General features: G+C 26.7%; 3 protein-coding genes across 10 annotated transcripts in view; 1 reads left to right on the top strand and 2 right to left on the bottom strand.

Moving 5' to 3' along the window:
- Positions 1–217: 217 nt before the first annotated feature.
- On the bottom strand, positions 218–6,840 carry LOC132929797 (heat shock factor protein). 3 transcript variants are annotated; one of them, XM_060995368.1, is made up of 12 exons: positions 6,344–6,840; positions 6,143–6,269; positions 5,891–5,996; positions 4,641–4,777; positions 4,372–4,566; positions 2,806–2,946; positions 2,619–2,728; positions 2,113–2,544; positions 1,418–1,567; positions 929–1,031; positions 801–867; positions 218–568 (listed from the first exon to the last, which is right to left on the bottom strand). In XM_060995368.1, the coding sequence occupies exons 2-12, from the start codon at positions 6,251–6,253 to the stop codon at positions 339–341; spliced, it is 1,782 nt and encodes a 593-aa protein (XP_060851351.1). In that variant the 5' UTR covers positions 6,254–6,269; positions 6,344–6,840; the 3' UTR covers positions 218–338. The 3 variants fall into 3 exon arrangements, with proteins under 3 accessions (XP_060851351.1, XP_060851350.1, XP_060851352.1); XM_060995367.1 differs by having other exon boundaries at positions 6,143–6,361; positions 6,434–6,839; XM_060995369.1 differs by having other exon boundaries at positions 1,484–1,567; positions 6,143–6,837.
- Positions 6,841–7,966: 1,126 nt separating this feature from the next.
- LOC132929800 (thymidylate kinase) lies at positions 7,967–11,805 on the bottom strand. Of its 6 annotated transcripts, none has more exons than XM_060995374.1 (2): positions 11,683–11,805; positions 7,967–9,100 (listed from the first exon to the last, which is right to left on the bottom strand). In XM_060995374.1, the coding sequence occupies exon 2, from the start codon at positions 9,085–9,087 to the stop codon at positions 8,449–8,451; it is 639 nt and encodes a 212-aa protein (XP_060851357.1). In that variant the 5' UTR covers positions 9,088–9,100; positions 11,683–11,805; the 3' UTR covers positions 7,967–8,448. The 6 variants fall into 6 exon arrangements, with proteins under 6 accessions (XP_060851357.1, XP_060851359.1, XP_060851356.1 ...); XM_060995376.1 differs by having other exon boundaries at positions 11,691–11,805; XM_060995373.1 differs by having other exon boundaries at positions 11,713–11,805.
- LOC132929796 (FAS-associated factor 1) overlaps positions 11,710–25,136 on the top strand; it is a 23,305-nt gene continuing 9,878 nt past the window's right edge. The window contains exon 1 of the mRNA XM_060995364.1: positions 11,710–11,848. The gene's annotated coding sequence lies outside the window, so the exon portion shown is untranslated. The remainder of the gene's footprint in view (positions 11,849–25,136) is intronic.

The following is a 25,136-nucleotide window of genomic DNA, read 5'->3' as shown; positions in this document are numbered from 1 at the left end:
TTATAATTTTATTAATTATTAAAATTAGTTAAATTGAAGTAAATAATATGTATGAATTTGTAAGATACATAATACAAATCAATAACATTAAATTGCATTGTATATGTAAATCTAAATAAATAATAAAAAAAAAAACATTTTATTTAATTGAATTATGTAAATGTGAACGGAGAAAAGAAAATAGGTATAATTAATTTGATAAAAATAAAACTTTACATCAGAAAAAGATAATTTTTTTTTTTTACAACAAAATTTGATCTTAATGACATCAAAATATTAACAAATTAACAAAAAATTTTATATATAATTAACTTTAGCTATACTTAGCTATGACTAAATTATTTTTCTGGTGAGGAAATACTTGGATAAAGTGAGTCAGTGTTTAATAAAGAATCAGTTATAACTGGAGTATTTAATACATCATTTTCATAAGATGAATCAAACGACATGGGAGTGTTAGGTATCGTCCAGTCTGCTGAAGCTGTCATTAAATCATTTAGATCATACGTATTCGGCGATAGACATGATACAATTTGATTATCTGGTGTAACATTCAACCCATTTTTGGCTAAAATATAATCAAACCATAAATCATTAATTATTAAATATTAAAACAGTATAAATATTTTAAATTATACTAAATTTCAAAAAGAGTACTTATTAATATGGATAATTTCTTAATATATATTTTTTACAATTGAATATTGAATGTACAATTATGGGAAAGCTAAAAAAATTTACGTTTACCAAGCCATATCACAAAATTATACCCTAAATGTAAAGATAGAATCAGTACATACCGTCATTGAGTGTCTGTTCTTCTGATGTTATAGGCAAATTTAAATTTGTAGGATCATCATTAATGAACTAAATAAAAATTTTAATTAACTTTCAAAAACTATTATTATTGAAAAAAAAATGTACTTACATTAAGAAACATATTTGCGTCAAATGTGTATTTATCATTTAATCCTTTCAATAAACTTTCCAAGTCAGCTTGAACCAAATCAATTTGTTTAGAAACAGCTTCCCTGCAAAAAAAAAAAATAATTTATACAGAGCTAACATAACAGCATAATTATTTTTTTTTTCACGCCTGCAAAAAGTATGTATTGTCTGTTATATAGAATATTAGAGAGACTTATACTATTATTTGAAATACATCGGTATATATACCAAAAATGTCAATTTATAAATAAAAAATATAAATAAAAATTAAATATATAGTCAATCACTCACTACTAAATACATAATTTGAAATTTTAAGGTAAACTTCTTTAAAATTATTAATTAAAAATAATTGATTATAAATAAATGATTTTTCACCCTAAAAATGAAAATGTAATAAATTGGAACTCATAGTTTAGACACTATTTATCATTATCCAAAACAAAATAATAATTAGGTAACATCATACTTTTGTACAACATTATTAAGGTAATTTGGTGAAACAGAACTGCTCCCGTCACATATATTAACTTGCCTAGGTTCTGGGTTAGCAAGCTGCATATTATCAGAATTTGAAGTTGTTTCATTATTCCATAAATCATCATTATTAGAAATAGTTCTGAAACAGAAAACAAAATATATACAAAAAGGAACAACTAAATATTTAAGTGTACACAATTAAAATTATATTATCCATAATATTTAATAAAAAATATTAATTCATTCATTACAAAAATCTTATAACCAACTAGGGGAAACATTTAAAAAGGGTCATACAAATACATCAAAATTCAATTCAAATATTAAAAATACATATTTAATTTAAATTTTTGAACATCAAAAAAATTTAACATTAGACTGCATGAACTTCAGCTAAATGTCAATCTATGTGTGTTATTGTTTTGATAGATATATTGTTAAGAGTAAATATAAATGATATTATAAAACAGGAAACAGAGTCCCAAGAACTCATGAAAAACGTTTGCAGATATAAAACATTAAGAATTAAATCATATAACTTAAAATTGAAAATATTTAAAATATTAACTTATATTTCACCAGTCACTTCAAGAAAATTAATCAGACCTTAATTATTATTAGTATCTTACTAGAATATACAATATGAAATAACTAATAATAATTATATTTAAAATTTACACTTACACTTCAGGCTCAACAAAATCCATGTCAGGAATAGAAATTACTGGTGGATCATCTCCCATTGGTTCTACTTTAATGATGTATGGTACTGCTGAAGGTGTAGGTTCTTGATTTTGAACATTATCAGCAATATTTATCTTTTTTTTCTTTGAAGGATTAATATCTTTTTTTGTCCTTTTTTTAGATATTTTATTACTGGTTTTATTAATCTTTGTTACTGGATTAAATGAAGGAACAGTCACAATAGTTGTTTTTGGTTCAAATAATTCTTCAGTAGGAGATACTGACACTTCTCTGATCAAATCATCTAATGGCGAGTTCATTATGATTTCATTTGGAGCAAATACCTCTTCAACTGTTGAACCACCAGGACTACTTAACATTTGTGATACACTGCTAGGACTAAGTACCACACCTTCTGGTTCTACTGCTTCACTATAATTAACAAAATAATAATACTATATTTATTTAGAAAAAATTTTATTTTTATAATAAATTAAAAAATTTACTTAAGAATTCTTTGATGAATTTTACTATCTTCGTTTGAATTGAGGACATCAGCAGCATCTAATTCGTGAATTACAGGCCCAGATGACGTAGATGGTTTATACTTGGGATTCTTTTCAATAGTAAAATATATTTTATAAATATAAAATAAGACCTTTAATTTATATATAAAAAATAATAAAAACTCACAGTAAATGTTTCTCCAGAATTTGTCTTTTCTGATGCTTTATGATGCATAATAGGGAGAACATACCTGACATTATTTTTTACTTCTCGGCACAATGTATTATTAGTACTAGGTTGTCTTAGGGTAACTAAAAATTGGATTAACTGCAATTTAAAATATTTATAATAAAAATACAGTTAATGCAAATAATAATATTAATTACTATTAAGTTTCAATAAAAAATATCATAAAAGAAATCATGAAAAAACATTATAAGTACAACTATTTATATTAATACTAATAAACTGATATTAATTTTAATGAACACAACCCAAAATTTAAACATTTAATTGAATATTAATTAACTTGGGTATATTAGTTATGATAGACTACTCCTATTCAGAAGGTTCAGTTAAAAGATTGTTCCTGAAGTAAATGTTTGCTATTTAGAGGTGTTTTTTAGTGATTTTATTATACATAATTTATATATATATATATATATATATATTAGCCTAGGACTGTGAATTTAATGAACTAAAAAACTTAAAGTATGCAATTAAAATAGTTTTTAATTTAATTTTTATATTTATAATATTAATATACTATATGCATAAAAATGTATTTTTAATAAAAAAAAATTTATAAAAAAATTAATTGATTCTTTAATAATGCTATTCCCTGAAACTTTTTTGAAAAGATTTTCAAAGATATTAATTGCTGGAATTTAATTAAAAATACCAAAAAATAAAGTAAAAAAAAAACGAAAAAATGACCTGAAAAAATAAAAACTTCAAAAAAATGCAAAATAAAAATATGTATTATAAATGGAATGTTTACACATAATTCAAATTATATACTTACAAGCTACGTTTCACAACCACAAAAAAATTCACTTTCCTACAAATTCACAGTCCTATATATTACTATAATTTTTTTAAATAAAATTATTTATACATATTCTAAATTCCATAAATTATTAATTTGAATTTATTTGTTTTATTGAATTAGTCTGACACATTGACAATATAAAAATAAAATGCAATCAATGATTTTATAAAAAAAAGTATTTAACTATCACTTTAAGTATAAATGAAAAAACAAAGAACAATTCTTATAATCATATTATTTAGCATTTATATATCTTTATATAAAAATAATTTGTGTATAACGGGTATGTCTGCGATGCACTCCAGAACTACCGATTTTGATAAAATTATGATCAATGTGTGTAATTTGGTCTCCATTGTAAGATAGGATAGTTTTGATCCAATAATGACCTAAATAATACCTCTTTATTATGTTAAAGTTATGTGATTATTTTTAACGAATGATACATAATCAGTTAATTTAACACAGATGAATTTTGTACGAGTAATGAAGTGCGTGAGGTTTAGCTAGTATATGTATAATATTATACTTCTCATATTTATATATCAATTTTTTTTTATTCTTCTCAATTGAAAAGAAAAAACATAATTATTTAAGTATTATCTAACTTTTAAAATGTTACATATTACTATAAGTACAATAACTAGTAAAACAACAATTATTAACTAATGTATAAACCATTTGTTTTATTCAATTCAAACCTGATTGAGAATTCTTTGTTGTTTCATATGCTTTTGTCGAATAACTGCTAATTCACGCCACAAACATTCATTTTCATGTTTCATAGCAGTAAATTTGGAATCAAGCATCTTATTTTTGTCTTTAACTGAGTTCACTTCTTTTAACAGTGTACTGATTGTTTCAATGGAATCAATATCGGTTTTTATGCCTTGATGCTATTTAAGCAATTAATAAAAAAATAAATACATTTACTATTCTATGTTTACAAGTTATAACAATATTTACACACCAATTTTTCCCCTCTCTTTTGCTTAATTGATAACAATAAACAAGGATGTTCTTTCATAAAATATGGATGAGCATATTCACAAGATGTTCCATGATTAGATGTGTGATCAACATCAGATATTCTTTTACTAAAACCATCTAAAATATAAAATAAATAAAAAAATACAATATTATATTTTAAAATATAACTAGTAAAACAATTTATATTATTATTTGTATTAATCAAAAAGTGGAAGCTTATTATTTTAAAATCTTGTCATATCAGTAGTGGCTTGAGTCTTCAAAACTCTAAAAGCAAGCTTCAAACGCTACCCACCTGCCCACCAACTAAATTTACTAGGATCAATGCAATATTTTTAGTTCTTCTAGTTACATTTTTCATGTACTTTAACAATTGATTATAGATAAACTTGTTTTAAGTTTTATGACCAATCTTTTGTTATTATTAAATCTGACTAACTTTAAAATAAAAAAGTAATAATAATATTGATTAATTAATATCTAGTATATTATAATTTAAAACCTGTGGGCGAAATTGGTACTACTATGCTGTAACGTTTAAGATTTAGATTCATTTTTATATTGGTTCAGCATATCACCCATAGTAGATACACACCCATCCATTTTCAGGCCAGGGGCAATCGCTCCTAGTGTTCTTATAACAAACCGCCTCTGGATAACATTGAAAAAAAGGAAAATTCAAAAAACTATTAAATTTAAATTATGAAAAAATCTATTTAAAAAAATTTTTTTTAAGATAGGTATTTTACTAGTTGTATACTTATACAAGCTCTATCTTAAATTATATTAAAATAACTTCAGGCAGTGGGCTTCAGCACAAAACAACGATAGTGAATATTGCCAACATGTGCCAAGTGCCATATTCTCAGATGTGTTCAACAACCACCTAACTTGTATTTCAAAAACACGGTAAAGATATTTTTCTGCTAACTGAAATGAAAGTGGATTGCAACAAAAATGAGTTACTGACTTAAGTTACTCTTAAATTATACAGTGTATATATAACTAATTAAGATAGTAATAATAGATACTTCAAATTCAAACTTGACATTTAAATAGAAATATATTAATATTAGGTATTGTAGCTAAATTATTAGGTAATTCTTTTAATACAGTAACTAGATGGCAAATCATTAAAAATGTTAGCATTAGTGAATTACTACCACCAAATTTAATTTATTTCACTTCAACACATTGGGTATATATAATAATACAAGTAAATTAACTTACATATGTGTAACTGCCGTACAAAACTCATAAAGTTATTATGTTTGAAATATCTTGGTAGAACCTTACAGAATTCTACAGGATTATTTATAATAAAACTGTCACCATCCTACAAAAGACAAAAAAGAAATAAGTACTCGTGTTTTCATATAGGTTTTATCAGCAGAGATACCTACTAGGACAAAATAACAAATTTTAAAATAGGTAATTACCCAAAAATGATTTTAAAAAATAAATCTAAATATGCAAATTTACCTCACTCCATTTAATTACATTATCGGTTTCTTGACTACAGACCAATGTCCAAAGTTTTCTTAAAAATAAAGAAATCCTTTGGTCGTTCACTGGATTGTCATCTGGCATCATTTCTTTTACGACGAACCTTGAGTATGTATTAAGTATACTAAACGATTAGAGTATTAGACACCATCGATATCGTTATATTCTTGTACTTACTACTTTGATGTAAACTTACTAAAATATAAAAAACAAATGTGTAATAAAATCATTAGGTACCTTTCAAGCATTATTAGTAAATAATAATACCTAATTTCCGTAGGTCGTAACATAAAATATATATTATTGTATTGATATGGTGATTGGTGATACCCCAGTTCTCCCGGAGTGATAATAAAAAAAATTAATTCATTCAATTTTTCAAATTCAACGGTGCCAACTTGAAAAGTAAAAATCCCAACTATCTTCCGCAACTGTGATCACACCATAAAGATCTTAATACTTTATAGCTTGCTTTACTCTCTACTATGGATCACACAGGTATTGCTGTGGTTTTTTTGGTTAGTGTCTGTTACCGTGATCATTGGTATTACGAACAATTAAAGATATACTAATAATATATTAAAAAGTTAAATTATAAAATTATTCGTGGTAAATGGTAATGTAACTACTAGCTACGGTATGTTGAATGTTAAAGTTCAACAGTTGAACTCATATGTTCTAAAACAAATAAAATTTATTGTAATATAACCTATTATTAGGTATTAATAAATAATTATTATATTAATAGCTTCTAAAAATGTATTTTAACATTTTAAAAACTTCAATATGTATTGTAAACAACAACACACCTTGTATGTTGTTTGATTTAATTCCAAGCAAATAATTTTTCAATTACAACAAATTGACTATAATCAATATTTTTCGTTAAATATCCAATTTTGTCTACATTTATAATTTGAGCTTAAAATTACTATAATAAAAATGGTACTTGTTTGTTATCGCCCCGCCAGTATGCCGCATAAAATTTATCGCCCCGCCAATTAAATAAAATAAACAAAATAATGAATAAATATAAAATATGTATGTATTATTAATAATAAAAAATTTAAAAATAAATGAATAAATATATGTTTATAAATTTAAAAAAATATGAATAAATGCATTAGTAAATAAATAATATAATTATAATTATAGTGGAGGCCAGAACTCGGATATCTTTTAAAATGGTTTTAAATGCGTCTTGTTTTCCGAGACGTGTTCTCCACATAAATTCTGCTAAATATGATTCCAAAAAATTTCTGTTTGTTCCACGACGCTTTCTATTTCCCCATTTAGCAGAACCCCACAACCTCTCGATATTTTGTGTAAAAAAAATTAAAAATTAATTTTTCGTATTGGTTTCAAACGATGTCAAAGTTTAATAAAATAACGAAGCCAGCAGCGTACTAATATGGTTTAATATACAATATACAATAGTTTTTCCATTTCCCAAAATAGATCATCCATCACGAGCTAAATACGATAATTGTAGGTATAATAACGGCACACTATATGGCGGGGCGATAAATTTTATGCGGCATACTGGCGGAGCGATAACAAACAAGTACCTAGTATGTACTATGTGCCTTTAAAACATTCAGAAGAAATGGTTACAGTTACAGCAGTGGGTATAAATTAATGTTTTAAGAGCCTTATGCCCTTATACTATACCTATATTATTTATACAAAGTCTCTAGTATGAACTATAAAACAAATCAGGTGTTCCAGACTATATTTGTTTCATCATTAATTATGCTATTGTTATGATATTTACTAAATTAGAAATAATATATAATCAAATAATCAATGATATAAATTTTATTGGTTTGAATGGCTAGATTTTGATGGTTGTTAAATGTTATCATTTAATTGATTAGTGCTTTACAAAATTATATAAAGTATATCAACAAATAAATAAACATGAGTTATTTAAAATTTACTTAATATAAAATAGTATACATAATAAAATGTAATTATTTTTGTAATATTAAAAACAAAATAATACATACCAACTAATTTACCCAAAATTAATGACTAAGAATAACTTATGAATATTAATTATAGATGAATTAAAATCAGATAGGTAATGGCAATACCACCCATATTAATTTAATTTATAAAAGCTTAAACTAAATAAAAGTAACTTAATAGCATTTAATAAATACATAATATATAGACTATAGAGAAATGATGATTATTTTTGAAAAAGAATAATTATATGTATTGATTGAAAATATAAAACATTAACTATATTAATAGTGATAGCATTGGTAACATTTATTTTATTGCAAAACTAAATCGTCTAATTCTTGGTTCTTAACAGTGTCTATAGTTTTTAAAACTTGCTCTAAAAGAGTGTTTGTTAACATTGACACATCTTGAGCTGCGTCTACTTGAATAAAATTATCGTTTTTAAATTTATCATAATTTATATCCACTTTATGTTGGAATTCAATATTTTCATATCTTTCATCACCAAAACCAGACCGTTTAGCCATATCTCCAGTCGATAATTTTAAAAACATTACTATATCTGGTTTGGGTAAACCATTTTCTGGACCACAGCACCATTTGAAATCCACACATTGCTTGGCACTTGTAAAAACTACACCAGAATACGAGTATCGATCTACAATTAATGTTACACCAGACTCAATTTGTTTACGAATTTCTGGTTCTAGTTCCCAACGATTAGCAGTGAATAATAAATGTACTGATCGATCTGGTAACTCTATTTTCCTTGATAAATAATCATTGATTAATGAACCAATAGGAGTAGATCGATCTGGGAATGATATTTTTTTTGCTGGTATTTTCATATTATTTAAAGCTTCAACTAATTTTGCACATTGTGTAGTTTTTCCAGATCTATCACAGCCTTCCAAAACAATTAATGCACCTCGCACAGCAGAGTTTGTCATTTTATTAAATTACCTAGAAAAATAAAACAAACCTAGTTACATAAACATATTATTATTTAGTGTGTTAACTGAAAAAAAGTTATATAATTTATATGATAGGTCATGAGGTAATTATTAAAATACAAGCACTATCTTTTATTATTAAAATATATCAGTAGGAGGTACCCAATACAAATTCTAATGAATATAAAATAATCTATTTAAATTTAGTATTATTGACAAATATTAAAAAAATGTTCTATATTTTAAAATTAACAAGAAAGATTTATAAATAATAAAACTTAAATTTAGTATTAAAATAGGTTTTATTTTTAATCCAAATATTTGGGTGAATAGAGAGGGCATACAAGTGTTTACCATAACAAATCATTAATTTGTCAAATGTTGATAATAATTTTATTTAGTACAATTAATTGTATTCAACATTTGATGATGGTGTTAAGAGGATACTACACCTGCATGTGTTGTCTCTGTCTTACACATGTAAAACATAGCAAAAGCTGTTTTGTGCAGGATAGAACCACTCAAACTGTAGAGATAGTTAAGACCAAATATATCCAAATTGGTATATAATATAATTAAGAACATTATCTGTGAAATATAATTTTTTTTTATATACCTATCACTTATACAAAAAAATTTCTTATTGTCTGAAATCCATTATTTTTGAACTTGAATACATTAATTAAATAATTCATAGTTAAAGTTCTCCTTTTCTCCTCTTCATGACTCACTTAAAATAGAAATATCAATAAAATACCTAAAATTCATTCCATTATTAAAGCTAACAAAATAAAATGTGAACTCATGTAATTTCTGTATCATATGTAAAATTTCTCAGTCTCATACATTTACAATGTTGCAAATTAATGTTCAGTAGAATCAAATTTGTGTTATTAGCTATAATTTTGAGTAAATTACCAGATAACAACCCTAAAGGTAAGGATATAGATCTAGATATATTATAGGGCATATCATTTTATTTTATTGATACTTTAATAAGTTACAACTGGAAAATAAAACAATTTTAAAAAGTTTAGAATTAAATTAAATATATTAATAAAATCATATGAAATGTTCTTGCATATATAATATTCTTACCTTTACATTAGATAATTCACTATAATATTAAAACTAACAACACTAAATGTATTCTGCCATACAAATTTAGTATATTATAAGTTTATTTGATAGAGAAAACACATTCGAGTTTGGTGTCTTCTCAAATGATTGATGTTAATTTTAACATACATTATCTTAGAAAAAAGTCAATTAGTAGTGGAATCCACTGGAATCATCATAATAATTAATATTATGTAAATAATAAATTAATAAATAATGGCACAATTATATTACCAAAATTAATCGGCGCCAACAATGGAGACAATGGAGAGATTATCTTTGCACAGGATTGTCAGAATTTACATAAAACGAAATGACGAATTTCGAAAAAATAGCAGTAGGAATACCGTGTACAAATCTGTACAAAATAAAATAAAAGAAATTTCACCGACGTTAATGGAAAATTGTACTCTGCTACTCAGTTTAAGTGAATACGAATGAACAACAACTAATAATTATAGTAAGTTAAAATTAATAATTAATAAAACGTCACTGCTAAGTTATAGACTTGTAGCTTAAAAGTTGTAACTAAAATACTGAACGCCAGAATGGTGAGAAATAATAAGCCATAAGGTAATATTTAATATTGTTCTATGCAGTATGCGCAACTGTGGCCTGTGGGCTGTGGCATACAAATTGGCGCGAAATCGTTATAATAATAACAACAAAGAATGATAATATTATATGAAACTGAACAACTAGATAACATATGGACATGGTTATGGTGTTTTCTAATTTCTAGACTCTGGTTCTGGTATTAATTATTATTTGTTGAGGGTTTTGACTATAGGAATCTAGGATTACTGGCAATTAAGATTCAAAAGTTTCAAGATTGTTATACTCAGTTATAGTATAAACTAAAGAGTTAAGAGCCTGGATAAAGAATTATTTAGGCTCTCTAGTATATACTATAAGTATTTCCTTGTCCTATGCATACAGTAATTACTCTGTGGTCCTATGAGACTAATAAGCTATGACCTTAAAGGTTACAAGTAGCGCGTGGTTTAGTAGAGAAAAAAATGGTATACCTACGCAAGGTGGATTGATATCAATTGGGTATACGTTAGTATAATAGTTTAGGCAACCATTTGATTTGTTCGTGATTTGTGCGAATTCTGACATAATATTATAGTTGGCACAAATGAAGAATCGAAGACGGACATTTGACTATTTGAGCGTTATTACTATTGTTTTTGTTTATGTTTGAACAAGACGTATGCGGTAGAAGGTGATTTGCGGATTTTCGCAAATAAAGCCTAGTGTAAGTACTCCGAACAATTGCTTGCACAATTTACAGTTTGTACCGAACAATTTTAACTTAATTTTTTGCCACATGTCCACATCAAATATTTTTCTATAATATCTAGTATTTTACGTACCACCCGAGCTCCCGGAGCACCGCTAATTTTATACATAATTAATCAATAATCATTATTTATTTTTATTATTATTCAGTAATTTTAGGTGTGCTACCTCAATACCTCCTCACGAAAAAAAAAATACCGTGATAATTGATATTTTGATAACGAAGTTTTATCGTTTCGACGAGTATGTACCGTCTGAACATTCAGAACCATCTTTTCTGACAGCCACAGCCTGCACGACAGAGGAAATCACAAATTCACAAAGACACAAATCGGTAAGTAAAGTCGTACAATATCAGTAATACCACTAGGCACTCACCAACACGGAACGGGAAGTCGGGAAATACGTCTTATAATAATAATAATAATATATGATACTATAATAACGGGTATTACTAAAACCCGGGACGGGACGGGACCGATTCCATCCCAAACTATGATATGAAAAACAGTGTGGCCCGCATGAACCGGGATAAAATATTGTTATCCGAGTACTCATAACTTACTCAATACGTTATAACATAATACTGTTATATTATTAAATACATTATTCAAAATGTAAAAAAATGTTTTCAAAAACATAAATACTTTTTGAAATAATGAATGAGTGTTTTATGATAAATGAATAATTTTTCACAGTTAAAAAAATAGTTATTTTTTGCTAGATTTTCATTTAGAGTGGTAGATTACCGAAACTAGAGAACGGGTTTTGTTATTTGGGGTCTTGTTAGATTTACTTAGTCTATGAGAAGTGCTGTGAAGATTTTCAGAACTTTATCTTCAATCGTTAACTCACTTCAAAGTTATGAAGCTGAAAAACATGAAAAAAAAACTCCCAATAAAATGTGTTTTAATTTTATTTTGAATTTTTGAAGCTCTGTAGTGAATTAATTATAAAATATAAAGCTCTGAAAATCTTCACTGCACTTCTCCTAGCCAAAATGTATCTAGCAAGACCCCAAACAACAAAATCAAAAGAGATCTATCTCACTAAATGAAAATGAAAATAAAATCCATTATATACACGCATTGCATACAATTAATAAATTTCTAACGGCTTTGGTTTATGAGAAAAATCGTAGCCCCCCCCCCCCAACTTTTTCAATGGATTTCCGCCTATGTTAGTTTGTTTGTCTATATTGAGCATCAACCGACTCTCCATACAATTTGTAATAAAGTAAGAAAATATTATTATTTAATATTTTATTATTTTATTGTTTAATAGTTATTTTGACAGTTTTTGATTTTGAATTAAGTAGTGCGTTGAATGTATACTTTTTAGTTCAAGGCTGTTTAAGTTATTTTTTTTTAACTTGTAAAAGTTATTTAGAAAATGAAAGTTACTTAATACTTTTTAAAATGTCTGCACCACTGACTACAGAGTACCTATGAATAAAATACATTGTAAAGTACATATAGGTACTTTTAAAATTACGAAAAATCATTAAATATTTTTTCCGGTATTATAATGAAGCGCATAATATGTTTCCAGCATACATTTGTTACTATTACATAACAAACTTAAATTATAATTAATAGTTAAAAAATGATATAATAACAAAATTTTTTGATAGTCCATGACCCATGTTCAAATTTACTTGTTCTAATATTATTATATTCTGTATACATAATAACATTTTATAATTCAATGTTTTCGACAAAAATTAATTCAACCTATTATTTACCTTATTATTATATTACTCGTATAACCTTTTACTGAAGCAGTTTTTATTATTTTCGTATCATACTGTAATAGCCAGTAGGTACTATTCTAGTGTTGTACTAAAAAAAAATATGCTAACCAAACAATATACATATATTTACTTACATACAATAAAATACAAAAAAAGATAACCTCTCGTTTTTATCCAGATAAAAAACAAATATTATAACTATAGTTTATAGGTTTTTAAAGACTTTATACATTAAGTATAATATTTACACATATTTATACACTATACAATATAAATACAATATAAGTTAAGTCAATACATTTTAATACAAAAAAATAAAAATAATGCTTAACACATATTATAGTATACCTATTGAACATTTTTAAATTATCTAGGCACTTCAATGTATTGTTTAGATACCTAATGAATTAACGACGGAAATTATTGTAATAAAAAACATAATAGTCAATTTTTATGATTAAATTAAAAAAAAAACTAATAATTTATTAATTATTATAGTATGTTTTGAAGTCTTAACATACCAACATTTCAAAAGTATACATATTACATACTTATGTAATACTAACATTACATTAGGTAAATAATTATAAACATAATTTATTGTAATAAAATCATAATAATCAATACAGATGTGAGATTTTTAAATTTCAAATAAAAATTAAGATAATAAATAATAATAAATAAATTATTCATGACAAAAAAAAAAAAAAGAAATGTAACATTAAAATCATTAATAGGTATTATATAATAATATAGTACGTCCACGAACAAGATACGATAAATCATATATAATAAACATAAATGGTACTTGTTTGTTATCGCTCCGCCAGTATGCCGCATAAAATTTATCGCCCCGCCATATAGTGTGCCGTTATTATACCTACAATTATCGTATTTAGCTCGTGATGGATGATCTATTTTGGGAAATGGAAAAACTATTGTATATTGTATATTAAACCATATTAGTACGCTGCTGGCTTCGTTATTTTATTAAACTTTGACATCGTTTGAAACCAATAATTTCCATATAAAAATTAATAGCAGACAATTAGTATTACAAGTAAGTAACACCAAATACCATTTGTGTTTGTTGTAATAAATATAATATTCTAAAATATGAAATGAAAAACAAAGATAGATATTTAAAGTAATAAATAGCTTACCGATTAATTAATAGTATAATGTATAATATTCATAACAAAAATAAATTAAATTTTTAATTATTTTATGCTACAATTTTTACATATATAATGGCCTTTAATTTTTACAGCACTTAAATTTTCATTGTCACATGATTTGTGAAACCATTTCCAACAGTCCACACAATGAATTAATTTTTCCGTAAAATCGGAATTGCAATTATTTTCATACGCACATTGTCCATTAGCCAAATTTTTCCAATAGGTTTTTAATGTATCTGCTAACATAATCTCAATGTTTTCGATGTCTGTAAATGTTATTGTCTCCATTAGATTGTTTTCAACGTAATCATTAATATATATGTTATTTGTTTTTTTCGGGTTATGCAGAGGTCTTTTGTTATATTTTCACATATGATCTATTATCTCTTCTCTTAACTTGTGTTTGATGAATGGTAATTTTTTTAAATAATTTTCAATAATTGTATGGTCTTGCTTGAATATGATTTTTGCATACATCAAAGTGCATATTAATGAATTGTCCCAGTCAAATGCACTATATACGTCTGTCGGAATATAAAATGTCCATTCTTTTGCATTGAAAGGAATCCCATCCATAAAACAGGCTGTAGAATAAGCTTTAAGAAATTTAATAACGCAATCTTTATTGATTTCATATCCTACTGCACCATCTGTGCTTAAACCGATGATAGTTTTATGATTTCGCAAAACTATTATCATTCTCATAAACATTGCGCATTCATAGGGAACTATGATCATGTCTCTTACAGTAAACTTCCATCTTATACAGTATTCTACTAGTGTCTTAAATACCGTTATATTAATTACATCTAAGAGATCGCTAGTGAATACATCAATTTCAAATTTCTTTAGAGTTTCGCGCTCATTGAAATGTAACATTCGTAGATATAAAACAAAATTCTGTGGATCAATTTCTAATCCATCACCTTTTGACTGTATCACTTTATTCCAAGAAATCGGTACACCATGAACAACAAACTCTTCGTCTCTCCTACAATTGTACTCGAATGTATCGTAAATATCAGACCCTAACGTTAAAGAGTCCTGCGATATCAACGATATTATTTCTGTCAAGAAATGTACCGTTGTCATATTATTTTTCAGCGGTATCAATGTTGAAATAGGTAAATATTCGAAATTATCCATTTCTAAATTAAGTATTTGTTGTTTTACATAGTTTTTATCAATGTTTAAGTAAGACACATACGAATTTAAATGTTCATCGCTACTAAACGTTTTACTGTCATACTCCATTAATTTCGTTTTGATGAGCTCCCTTGATGATTTTATATCCATATTAATAATGCCTGTAAAGCGTTTAAATATAGCACTTGTGTATTTTAGTATATACACGCCACAATCTATATTATTATTTTGCTGTGGAAAATCTGACGGAAAAAAGGTTTTCCACTCTGTTATATCAAATGGTTGTCCTATCACTTTACTAGAAGCAGATAGCAAACAATAAAAGTTTTTTATCGCAATAGGAACTGTTTTAGTTTTATACTCGTGAAATTTGCTGTCCAAGTACAAAACATACTTTAGTTTTCGAATACATATAATTAGTGTAAAATGAAATTCTAGACAGCTCGGAAAAAGTACCAGATCTCTATTAGGGATATCTTGAAGCACAAAGTATAACACTTGAGTATTGAAGTTCGTCTTATACAATTCGGGAACGCTTAACACGAAACATTCACCGGTGAAGGCTATGACACCAGATGTGTCCTGACACTCAGATTCATACCACATAATTCTTAGATACGCGTCAACAATTGAATCAGACAGCCATGATTTAGTACCATCTTTGGGTGAAGACAAGTCTAAACAGCTAAGCGATTTCTTATCGATGAGTATACCAAAAATTTTAAGTTCTAGTGAAAAATTGTCAGAAACGTCTATATTATTATGTATGTCAAGTTTATTATCCGTTTTTTTGATTTTTACGGGTGTCGATGTATAACACGATTCATTTTCAAATAATTTTAAGCTTTCGTTATTTTTTATTATACGACTATTGTTTTGTTGGTAAGATGTAACACTGTGGAAAATATTTTTAATTTGACCCTCGTGATTTTTCATTGGCACTATGTAGGACTCAGATTCTTCGTTTTTATGATACGCCAATGAATCTTCTGCCGAAAGAACTTTTGTAATGTGAGTAGGATTTTTACGACCCGAACGTCCTTTTTTTCTTTTCAAAATTTTAACCAATTTTGTGACATTTGATTTTCTTTCCTCTTTCTTCAATGACACACGAACCGCAGTTATATGATGACAGTTTATTTGTAATTTGCACGTACACGTTTCTTTAGGATACATAGTTACTAAATGGTTGTCATTGTCACCTATACTCCCCACCACAAAATTTCCAAATTGTGGAACGAATTGAATTTTGTTTTGAGCATTAAGAGTTTTTGCAATAGCTAAATGTGTGAATTCGGTGTTTTCATCTCGCTTTATTTCTGATATTTTTGGTATATCTGCGTTTTGTAAAGCGAACGGTAAGTGTTCCGGGGTGAAATGTACTCTTAAAAAATCAACATTACACGGATCTCGTTTTAATTTCAAATATTTCAGCTTATAATTTCCAAGCCCACAATATCCTCTTAATAATTCTGCCGAGAAAAATACATCTAAATGATATAAGCACATAACAAACGTCTGAGTTGGCATTTCGGTATTCTGTGTGATTCGCCCCAGTACCGCATTTAAGCTTTCAGCGGCATTAATTGTGATTCCACTTCCTTCTTTGTACACTCCAGATTCTAGTAACTTCCATTTTACAGTAGCTTCGATCGATTCATTTAAATCCTTATTGAAATAAGACAAAAATTCAGAGCTCCAATGCTGTGTCATTTGATTTTTAATATCAATGAAATCCTCCTGACTGCTGGCATCCAACAATTCTTTAACGTGACTCTTATAAATATCGATATTACCCTTTTTAACATGATATTTTTTTAACCAAAACTCAATGTCTCGCAAAATATGGTTCCAGCAAAAGAAATATTTGTTTGTCAACAGTTCAGTTTTAATAGCATAAATTATGGCCTTCTCTCTATCGGTAACAATAGGCACTTTTTGAATTTCCGGACATACTTTTTTGGCCACAGAAAAAAATGAAGAATGTACTTCTTTTTTTTTTTCATGGTGTATTGGTGTATCATGTACATAATAGGTAACACTGGATTTCCACCACTCACATTTTCAAAAATTGGGTCGACGAAAGATAAAAAAGATAAATAAAAATCACCTCGGCCAAAAGTAGTATCATATGTTAAATAACACCCAAAATAACCAATGGCGGCTTTAAATTGTTCAATGCACCTATTTGAAGACATTATTACATGAAAATCGGGAAAAAGCTTTATGTCATCGATGAACCCATCTACTTCAGACGCTAACGTACACACCCCAATTATATCATCTTTGGACAACAACCTTTTTTGTAGTTCGTTACGTTTTGTATTCTGTACTTGTTTTTGGTCCCTAGGGTGTAAAACTTTTTCAAGACAAGGATTAACATCAGAACAAACAAGTTTTTTGTATGAATCGTTGGACGAATACGATATCATTTCACGCTGTGCTTTTAATTGAGACTTGGCCGTTGGAACATGGGTAATATGTAAATGAGATATTCGATTTCCGTGTGGTAACGGTCTAACATTTTCTAAAGAACCAATGTAATGTATAATAACCGTACCGTTAATTTTCTTTCTGTTTTCGCCCAATAAAAACCACGCTCGTCGTTTAAATTCCGACCCATGTAAACACTTACTCGAAATAGTGTATACAACCGCATTTTTTTTTGGTAAATAATCGCCCGAAATCCATTCCCAAGCGTATTGATCAGCCTTCCAATCTTCGGGTTTTTTTTCATTTTTATAAAAATATATATCACCAGGTTTTGGATTAACAGGTGGCCCCGAAGAAAATGGTTCATTTTTAGAATTATTAAGCATAATATTGTAATAAATACTCCAATATGGTGATAAATTGGTGAACGTGAATGAACGATTGCTGGTTCTACTCTATCATTGTCATAATGAAGAAAAGTTTTTTCCGATTCCGTTTTAGTATTTTCAATAAACATCTCCGGATCATCATTAAAGCTATTTAAGTCAAAAATATCTAATTCCGTATTTGGTACGATTGAAACTTCAGTAATAAAATTGTCTATTTTGCTCTCATTCAAACTTAAAACACGTGTTTTATTTTCAAATTTTAAAGAATAGTATACTAAAACATTATTTGAATCCTTTTTCTCTGGTAAAAGAGTAATAACTCTTTTGCATAATGACTCAGTAGAGTAATATCTGCACACAATTAGAGGAGAAACATTACGGTCACTCGGTAGCATTTTCTTTCCATTACTACTCCAACGGAGTCCATCTACAATAAATGATAGTCCCACTCCTACATCCAACACACAGATATAAGTACTGTTTGGTAAAGGTTCAAATCGATCACGTTTCATACTATCATCCACGACGGATTGTTTAAGTATATTCAATGCATCTTGGCAAGACATGCCTCCTACATGATCTTTCAGACGGTAAATATTAGCAGACATTGAAATTTTAGTTTTTCTTACACTCTGATGTTCTTCCATGTTCAATTTCTTATTTCTTTTAACCAAACTAAATTTAAAAAATTTTAAAATATTAAAACATTCAACTATAACAAATATTTTGATTAGCTAAGAGTAATTGTATCCTTTTGGAGACATATTGATCCGTTTCGTAAAAAAATTTAATTTTCTGAATGTAGACTATAATATTATTAAATTTTTTAGATTATATTATATATAATTTATTTTACTATTAGAAATTATTACTACAGTAGGTTAAATTCATTTTTATCGAAAAAAAGCATTTTAAAGTGCGTGTATAATATATATGATAATATACTTACCTACACTAAAAGTTTATATCCACAAATACCCATTTATTTTAATGATATTTTTAAATAACAAGAAAGTAGTTTAAATTATTATTCTTTATAATTTAATATGTAACCAAATTTGAGCTTAAAATAACTATAAAAACTGTGTTAATATTTTTTTAGCTACATAATAACCTAATTACGTGAAACCTTGTTTTGAATTTTCAATCTTTAGCTATAAAAGTTGAACATTTTATGTGTTTTTAATATATTTCAACTGCCATGGTTTTAAATATATTAGGAGCCTTGTATTAAATTTTCAAATTTTAGATTTAAAAAGGAAAATTTTTATGAATTTCTAACACTTAATAATTTGCACATTTTCGTAATTTTTACTTAGGTATTTTGTCAAAATACAAACTTTAAAAATAAATCTTGACTATGTATTTTTAATATTTTTCCACTACTATTGTAACAATGTATTGTGAGCTTTGTATAAAATTCTCAAGCTTTTTTACACAATAAATAACATTTTATTGACATTTATGGAAAAAAAAAACCAAAATAATTGGATAATGAAAATTTCCATAATAAGTTTAAAAAAAAATCAAAAATATTTTGAAATTTTTAAAGTGTATAGAGAATAATAATATAAACAATCAATGAAAATTTCATGTATCTACGATCATTCGTTTTAAAGTTATACCAAACACCAAAATCGATTTTGTCGAAAACCGATTTTGCGTAAACATGTACGGTTTTGCTTAATTTTTGTTTTGTTTTTCTCTGCACTTTTGAAAATTCAACATTGGAAATTTTAAATTTTGACTTCCCGTATACACTAACTAGATTCACTTCCCCATTGATCGAGATACTGTTTAAGAAAATCGAAGTAATTTTACTTCCCCAAACAGTGACGGCAAACACAAAAATTAAAAATTAAAAACAAAAAATTAAAAAATTAAATAAAAACATACATTATTATAAAATTAATACATTGATCGTTCTACTCAAAATCTAATAAAATTAAAATAAAACGGAAATTTTCACCCAAAAACGGTTTTGTGATAAAATTGGTTTTCGATAAAATCAATTTTGTTTCTAAGTATAACTCTAAAAAAAATGGCCATAGATACATGACATTTTCACTAAATGTTTATATTAACATTTTAGAGGAACAATTTTCGATCGATTAAAAATTATTTTGATTTAAAAGTTTATAGAAGTTTTATATTTATAATATCTAAAATTTAAAAATACAATAAAAAAAATAATAATAATAATAATAATATAAGCTGTTATTATAGAAGTTGAAAATATTTAAGGTGCATAGACGCGATTTTTTATAAGCTTTTAAAGTTCAAAATTTGACAAAATACGTTAAAATCTCTAAAAATTTCAAATTATTTAGTAGTTAAAAAAGCGATCTAGGACACATCGCCGTTGCCGTTTCGCCGTCGCCACTTCGCCGTAAAAACATATCGCCATCGCCATTTCGACGGAGGCCACTTCACCGTTAAAAAATACCCTACATGCACCTCTTTGAAAAGGAAAATTAATCTAGTTGGTATACTCTAAGGGGTCAAAAATAAAAATGTTCAGTAGTTTTCAAAAGCCTTAGGAAAAACCCTAAAAAAGTGACGAATTTTTACGCATAATCAGTTTTTGACAAAATCGATTTTTTGATTTTACTGTAACCCAAAAACGAATCATTGTATTTACTTAAAATTTTCAACAATTGTTTATATTAGCGTTACATCTATATACGATTAAATTTTCAAAATATATTGACTTTTTTTAAGCTATTTATAGACAATTGAAAATTTTTCTAAGGTTTTTTTTTTTTTTTTAATTACTATAAAAAGAAAATTGGCTATCCAAAAAATCTTTAATATTTATTACAAGGTTTTATTATAAGTTGTATTTATTGTAATAAAAAAAAAAATCAAAAATCTTTAGTCACAATTTTTGTTTATAAGCATTTAAAGTTCAAATGTTTACAAAATATATCAAAATCGCGAAAATTTGTAAGGAATTTTGAAATTGAATATTTTTAAATTTTTGTGAATTATACCTAAGGTTAAAAACCAAAACAAGGCTCTTCATAAGTTTTCCTTCAAGTAACTGAAAAAAAATTTTCGACTTTGATGGATCGTTCCTGAATAAACACCGATAGCTAGCAAATAATTAGCAAATAATAGCAAATCTATTTTTGAAATTAGCAAATCAAAATTCTATTTTTGGCGAATTTTTAAAAAAAAAATTCAGCTAGGTACTTACTTTGTCCGATGGTTCCCGAACAAACTCCGATATTCAGTAAATCATAATACAAATAATAACAAATTGTTTGAAATTAGCAAATCAAAATTCTATGTTTGGCAAATTTAAAAAAAAGAAATTTAATAATAGTTAATATTTAAATTAATGAAAATCCAAAAGTAACTAGGTAAGTTGAAAATTAATTAAATTAACTTTTTAACTTAACTTTAACTTTCTAACTTATTAATGCCCAGCCGGCAGCCATGATTTTATTCATATAATTTATTACACTAAAATTGTCTTCTTGTAACTTACTATACAGTATACTACGTCCAATTTTCATTGAACTTTCAATACTATTGAAATGAGTGACTAGAGAGCGATCAACAGTCGTAGTTGTCATATTTTGCTTTAATATATTCTTTTTTAGTAAAGCAAAGTTTCCTTCGACGGCTACAAATGTTGCACATTCGCATAGCGATTTGAAAACTGGGCACATGATATTTGACTATAGAGAAAATTCTTAACAAAGCCTCAGTACGTTTTTAGTAAACTCAGGTAAAAAATATGGACTTATTCTGTCACCTTTTACTAATGAATTAGAATTACTCTTTGATAATATTTTATTCAAAAATCTATCTATTTATCTATCTTAGATGATTAGCTTATTTATAACAGAACTATAGTATACTTTAATAGCTATAAGCATTAATAATTTCAAACAAGGTTCCATGTAAATAGGTTATAGGTATATAAATTACTTTATTCACAATAATTTCATCAAAAACTGACTGTTTTCTCTCAGAATCATTTTTCGTATACGATGGTATTATATTAACTGTACAACAGAGCAACACCCACTTGCCTACTCTTTTATATATTTTTATATTAATTAATTTAACTGAATAATAATAAAAATAATTAATTTGATTATCTTGTTAAGATTTTTATTATTTTTTTGTTTTTTTTTCTATTGCATTTATTTATAATCTTAAAGAAAAATAATTTATTATATTTATTTTACGATTGTACATTATACAGTGGGTTAGATAAAAATGTGCACACACATATTATTGTAAAATCAATAGATTCATCATCGCTCAGAAACTAGTAAAAATACGCACATGCAGAACACAAAATTAAAAAACCTTATCCAATCAAACCAAAAGTTCAATTTAGGAACTCTACTAAATCTATTAAAAAGTATTTTCACCTGCAAAGTAAAGATAATACGTTAACGTATAGTTGTTAGAAAAAAAGGTCTTTTTAACTTCATTTTTAGGATAGATATTTTGTTTATATTTTTATCTAAAAGAGTAATTCATACCTAAATATATGTTAAATTTTTTTTGTTGAAATAACCGCCTAAAACTGCTGATCTTACAATTAATAGTTACTTAATGACATGTACATATTATATTCAAACAAATATTATATTATCCATTGTAAGGTAACTTGCTATACTCGTATAGACTGATAATGAAAAAACTAAAAAATGATTTAACTAATCATTTAGATAAAAATATAATCGAATCAAATGTCTTGGTAAAAATAAAGCATAATAACTTATTTAAGTCATATAAAAATTAAATCAACAATTATAAAATAAGTGTGGACTATTAAAAATATCACCAATATGGCTGTATAATTTAATAAACTATTTTACATCATAGGTACACACTATTGTAATTAAATATATTTCTAAACTTACCGATCTAAACACCACGTATATAAATTAAATTAAAAAACAATAATATGTAAGCTATTATAAAATATAATATAATCAATTAAGCACATGATTAACATTCACGGTAGCATGGGACTGGACGTCTGGACTGCAAATAACAACAGAATTTAATTTATTTTAATAATATTGTTATCATTCGGTTAAGTCTAGCCCATAATATTATTGTTGTTTACAAAAATCGTCAATGGCATATTATCTAGACGATGCCACTACGCATTAGAAGAGGAAAATCCCAAAAAATACAGTAAGCAAGTAACAAAGCATCCGGCACACGATAAGAAATAACAATAGGTGCAGTTGTTGAAAATTATACTAACTTTTTTAACAGGTTGACTGCCACGCTAAAACTACGAGACTTGCTATTATTGCCGTGTAGGATCTAATGACCTATTAGTATATTTTACTGTCAGGCTTTGTTGGGTCTTCAGACCCTACAATTACAATATATTTCTAGGCCGCGTAGGGTTCTGAGATCCGTTGCAATACATAGTTCTATATGGAAAAATACTTTGACGTGGCCTCCATGGAAGTTCTATGAAATGGTTTTGAGATATTATAATGTCTCGTTATGAAATAAAATCTATTTTTATTTTAACGACCGTGTTTTCCAAATATAACCATATTCTTATCGATGTTTAGTATTTAATTTAAATTGAACAAATACAATGTTATCCGTGGACTGTCATTAATCATTCTCGACTATTGCAATATCACTATTGTACGAACCGTCATACAATAATATAATAATATAATAAAAAAAATTTGTAAAATTTTTATAATTTTAAAAGTAAAATAAAATAATGTATATGGTCCTAAATATAAATAAAAAAGTTATTATATTGTTCTATTATTATTTTTATTATTATTATTAGGTATTCAATAGTCACTAAGTAACAAAATATGGGTACATAATATTTTTTCGTCACGTAGGGCTTTATCACCCTACGTATTCCACATAGGCCATGTAGGGTATATAAGCCCCACACACATTTTACGGTCTAATACTACTCAACAAAGTAATATAATGAAATATTGTCCTATGACATTTTTTTGTAAAATTAATATTTTTTATTTAAATCATAAATCAAAATACAAGAATTCATGTAAATTATAATAGCAATCTCGTCAAAGTCTTTGTTGGGTCAATTCACCCTACATGGCAGTCAACCTGTTAATGCTCGGGCTAGACGATGCGTTATTGCAACATGCTTTGGTTTTTTTTACGGCCCTCTTATTTTTAAATACAACAGGATACACAAGGTGGTGTTACCGCCGTAGTTACTTCCTCAACTTGCTGCGATGATAAGTTTCAAATAATTTTTGACTTAACTACAGCTCGTCCCGTCTACTATTTGGACTATATTCCATCACCTGTGACGTTGGAATCCTGTCCCGTTTCTCTAATAATGAATATTTCATGCTATTTTTTTTTACCAAAAGGTAGGGTATAATCTACTTTAACTTTTGGTATACGATTTATAAGTTTTAAATCATTGGGGACTTAACTACAGCCCGTCCCGTCTACTATTTGGACTATATTCCATCACCTGTGACGTTGGAATCCTGTCCCGTTTCTTTAATAATGAATATTTTATGCTATTTTTTTTTACCAAAAGGTAGGGTATAATCTACTTTAACTTTTAGTATAGGGTTTATAAGTTTTAAATCATTGGGGACTTGACTACAGCCCGTCCCGTCTACAATTTGGACTATATTCCATCACTTGTGACGTTGGAATTCTGTCCCGTTTCTTTAATAATGAATATTTTATGCTATTTTTTTTTACCAAAAGGTA

The sequence above is a fragment of the Rhopalosiphum padi genome, chromosome 4 (genome assembly GCF_020882245.1).
Source record: "Rhopalosiphum padi isolate XX-2018 chromosome 4, ASM2088224v1, whole genome shotgun sequence".
In the NCBI taxonomy this organism is placed as follows: Eukaryota; Metazoa; Arthropoda; class Insecta; order Hemiptera; family Aphididae; genus Rhopalosiphum; species Rhopalosiphum padi.
Note: the sequence above shows the minus strand (reverse complement) of the source record. Positions and strands in the feature narration are given on the sequence as shown.

Excerpts from the sequence above, each read along its gene's own strand:
- LOC132929797 (XM_060995368.1), bottom strand. The coding sequence starts at position 6,253 with ATGATGCCAGATGACAATCCAGTGAACGACCAAAGGATTTCTTTATTT. Across the intron at positions 4,567-4,640 it reads AAAAGAGAGGGGAAAAATTG|CATCAAGGCATAAAAACCGA; the intron begins GTGTGTAAATAT and ends TTGCTTAAATAG. Across the intron at positions 2,729-2,805 it reads ATTCTGGAGAAACATTTACT|AATCCCAAGTATAAACCATC; the intron begins GTGAGTTTTTAT and ends ACTATTGAAAAG.
- LOC132929800 (XM_060995374.1), bottom strand. The coding sequence starts at position 9,087 with ATGACAAACTCTGCTGTGCGAGGTGCATTAATTGTTTTGGAAGGCTGT.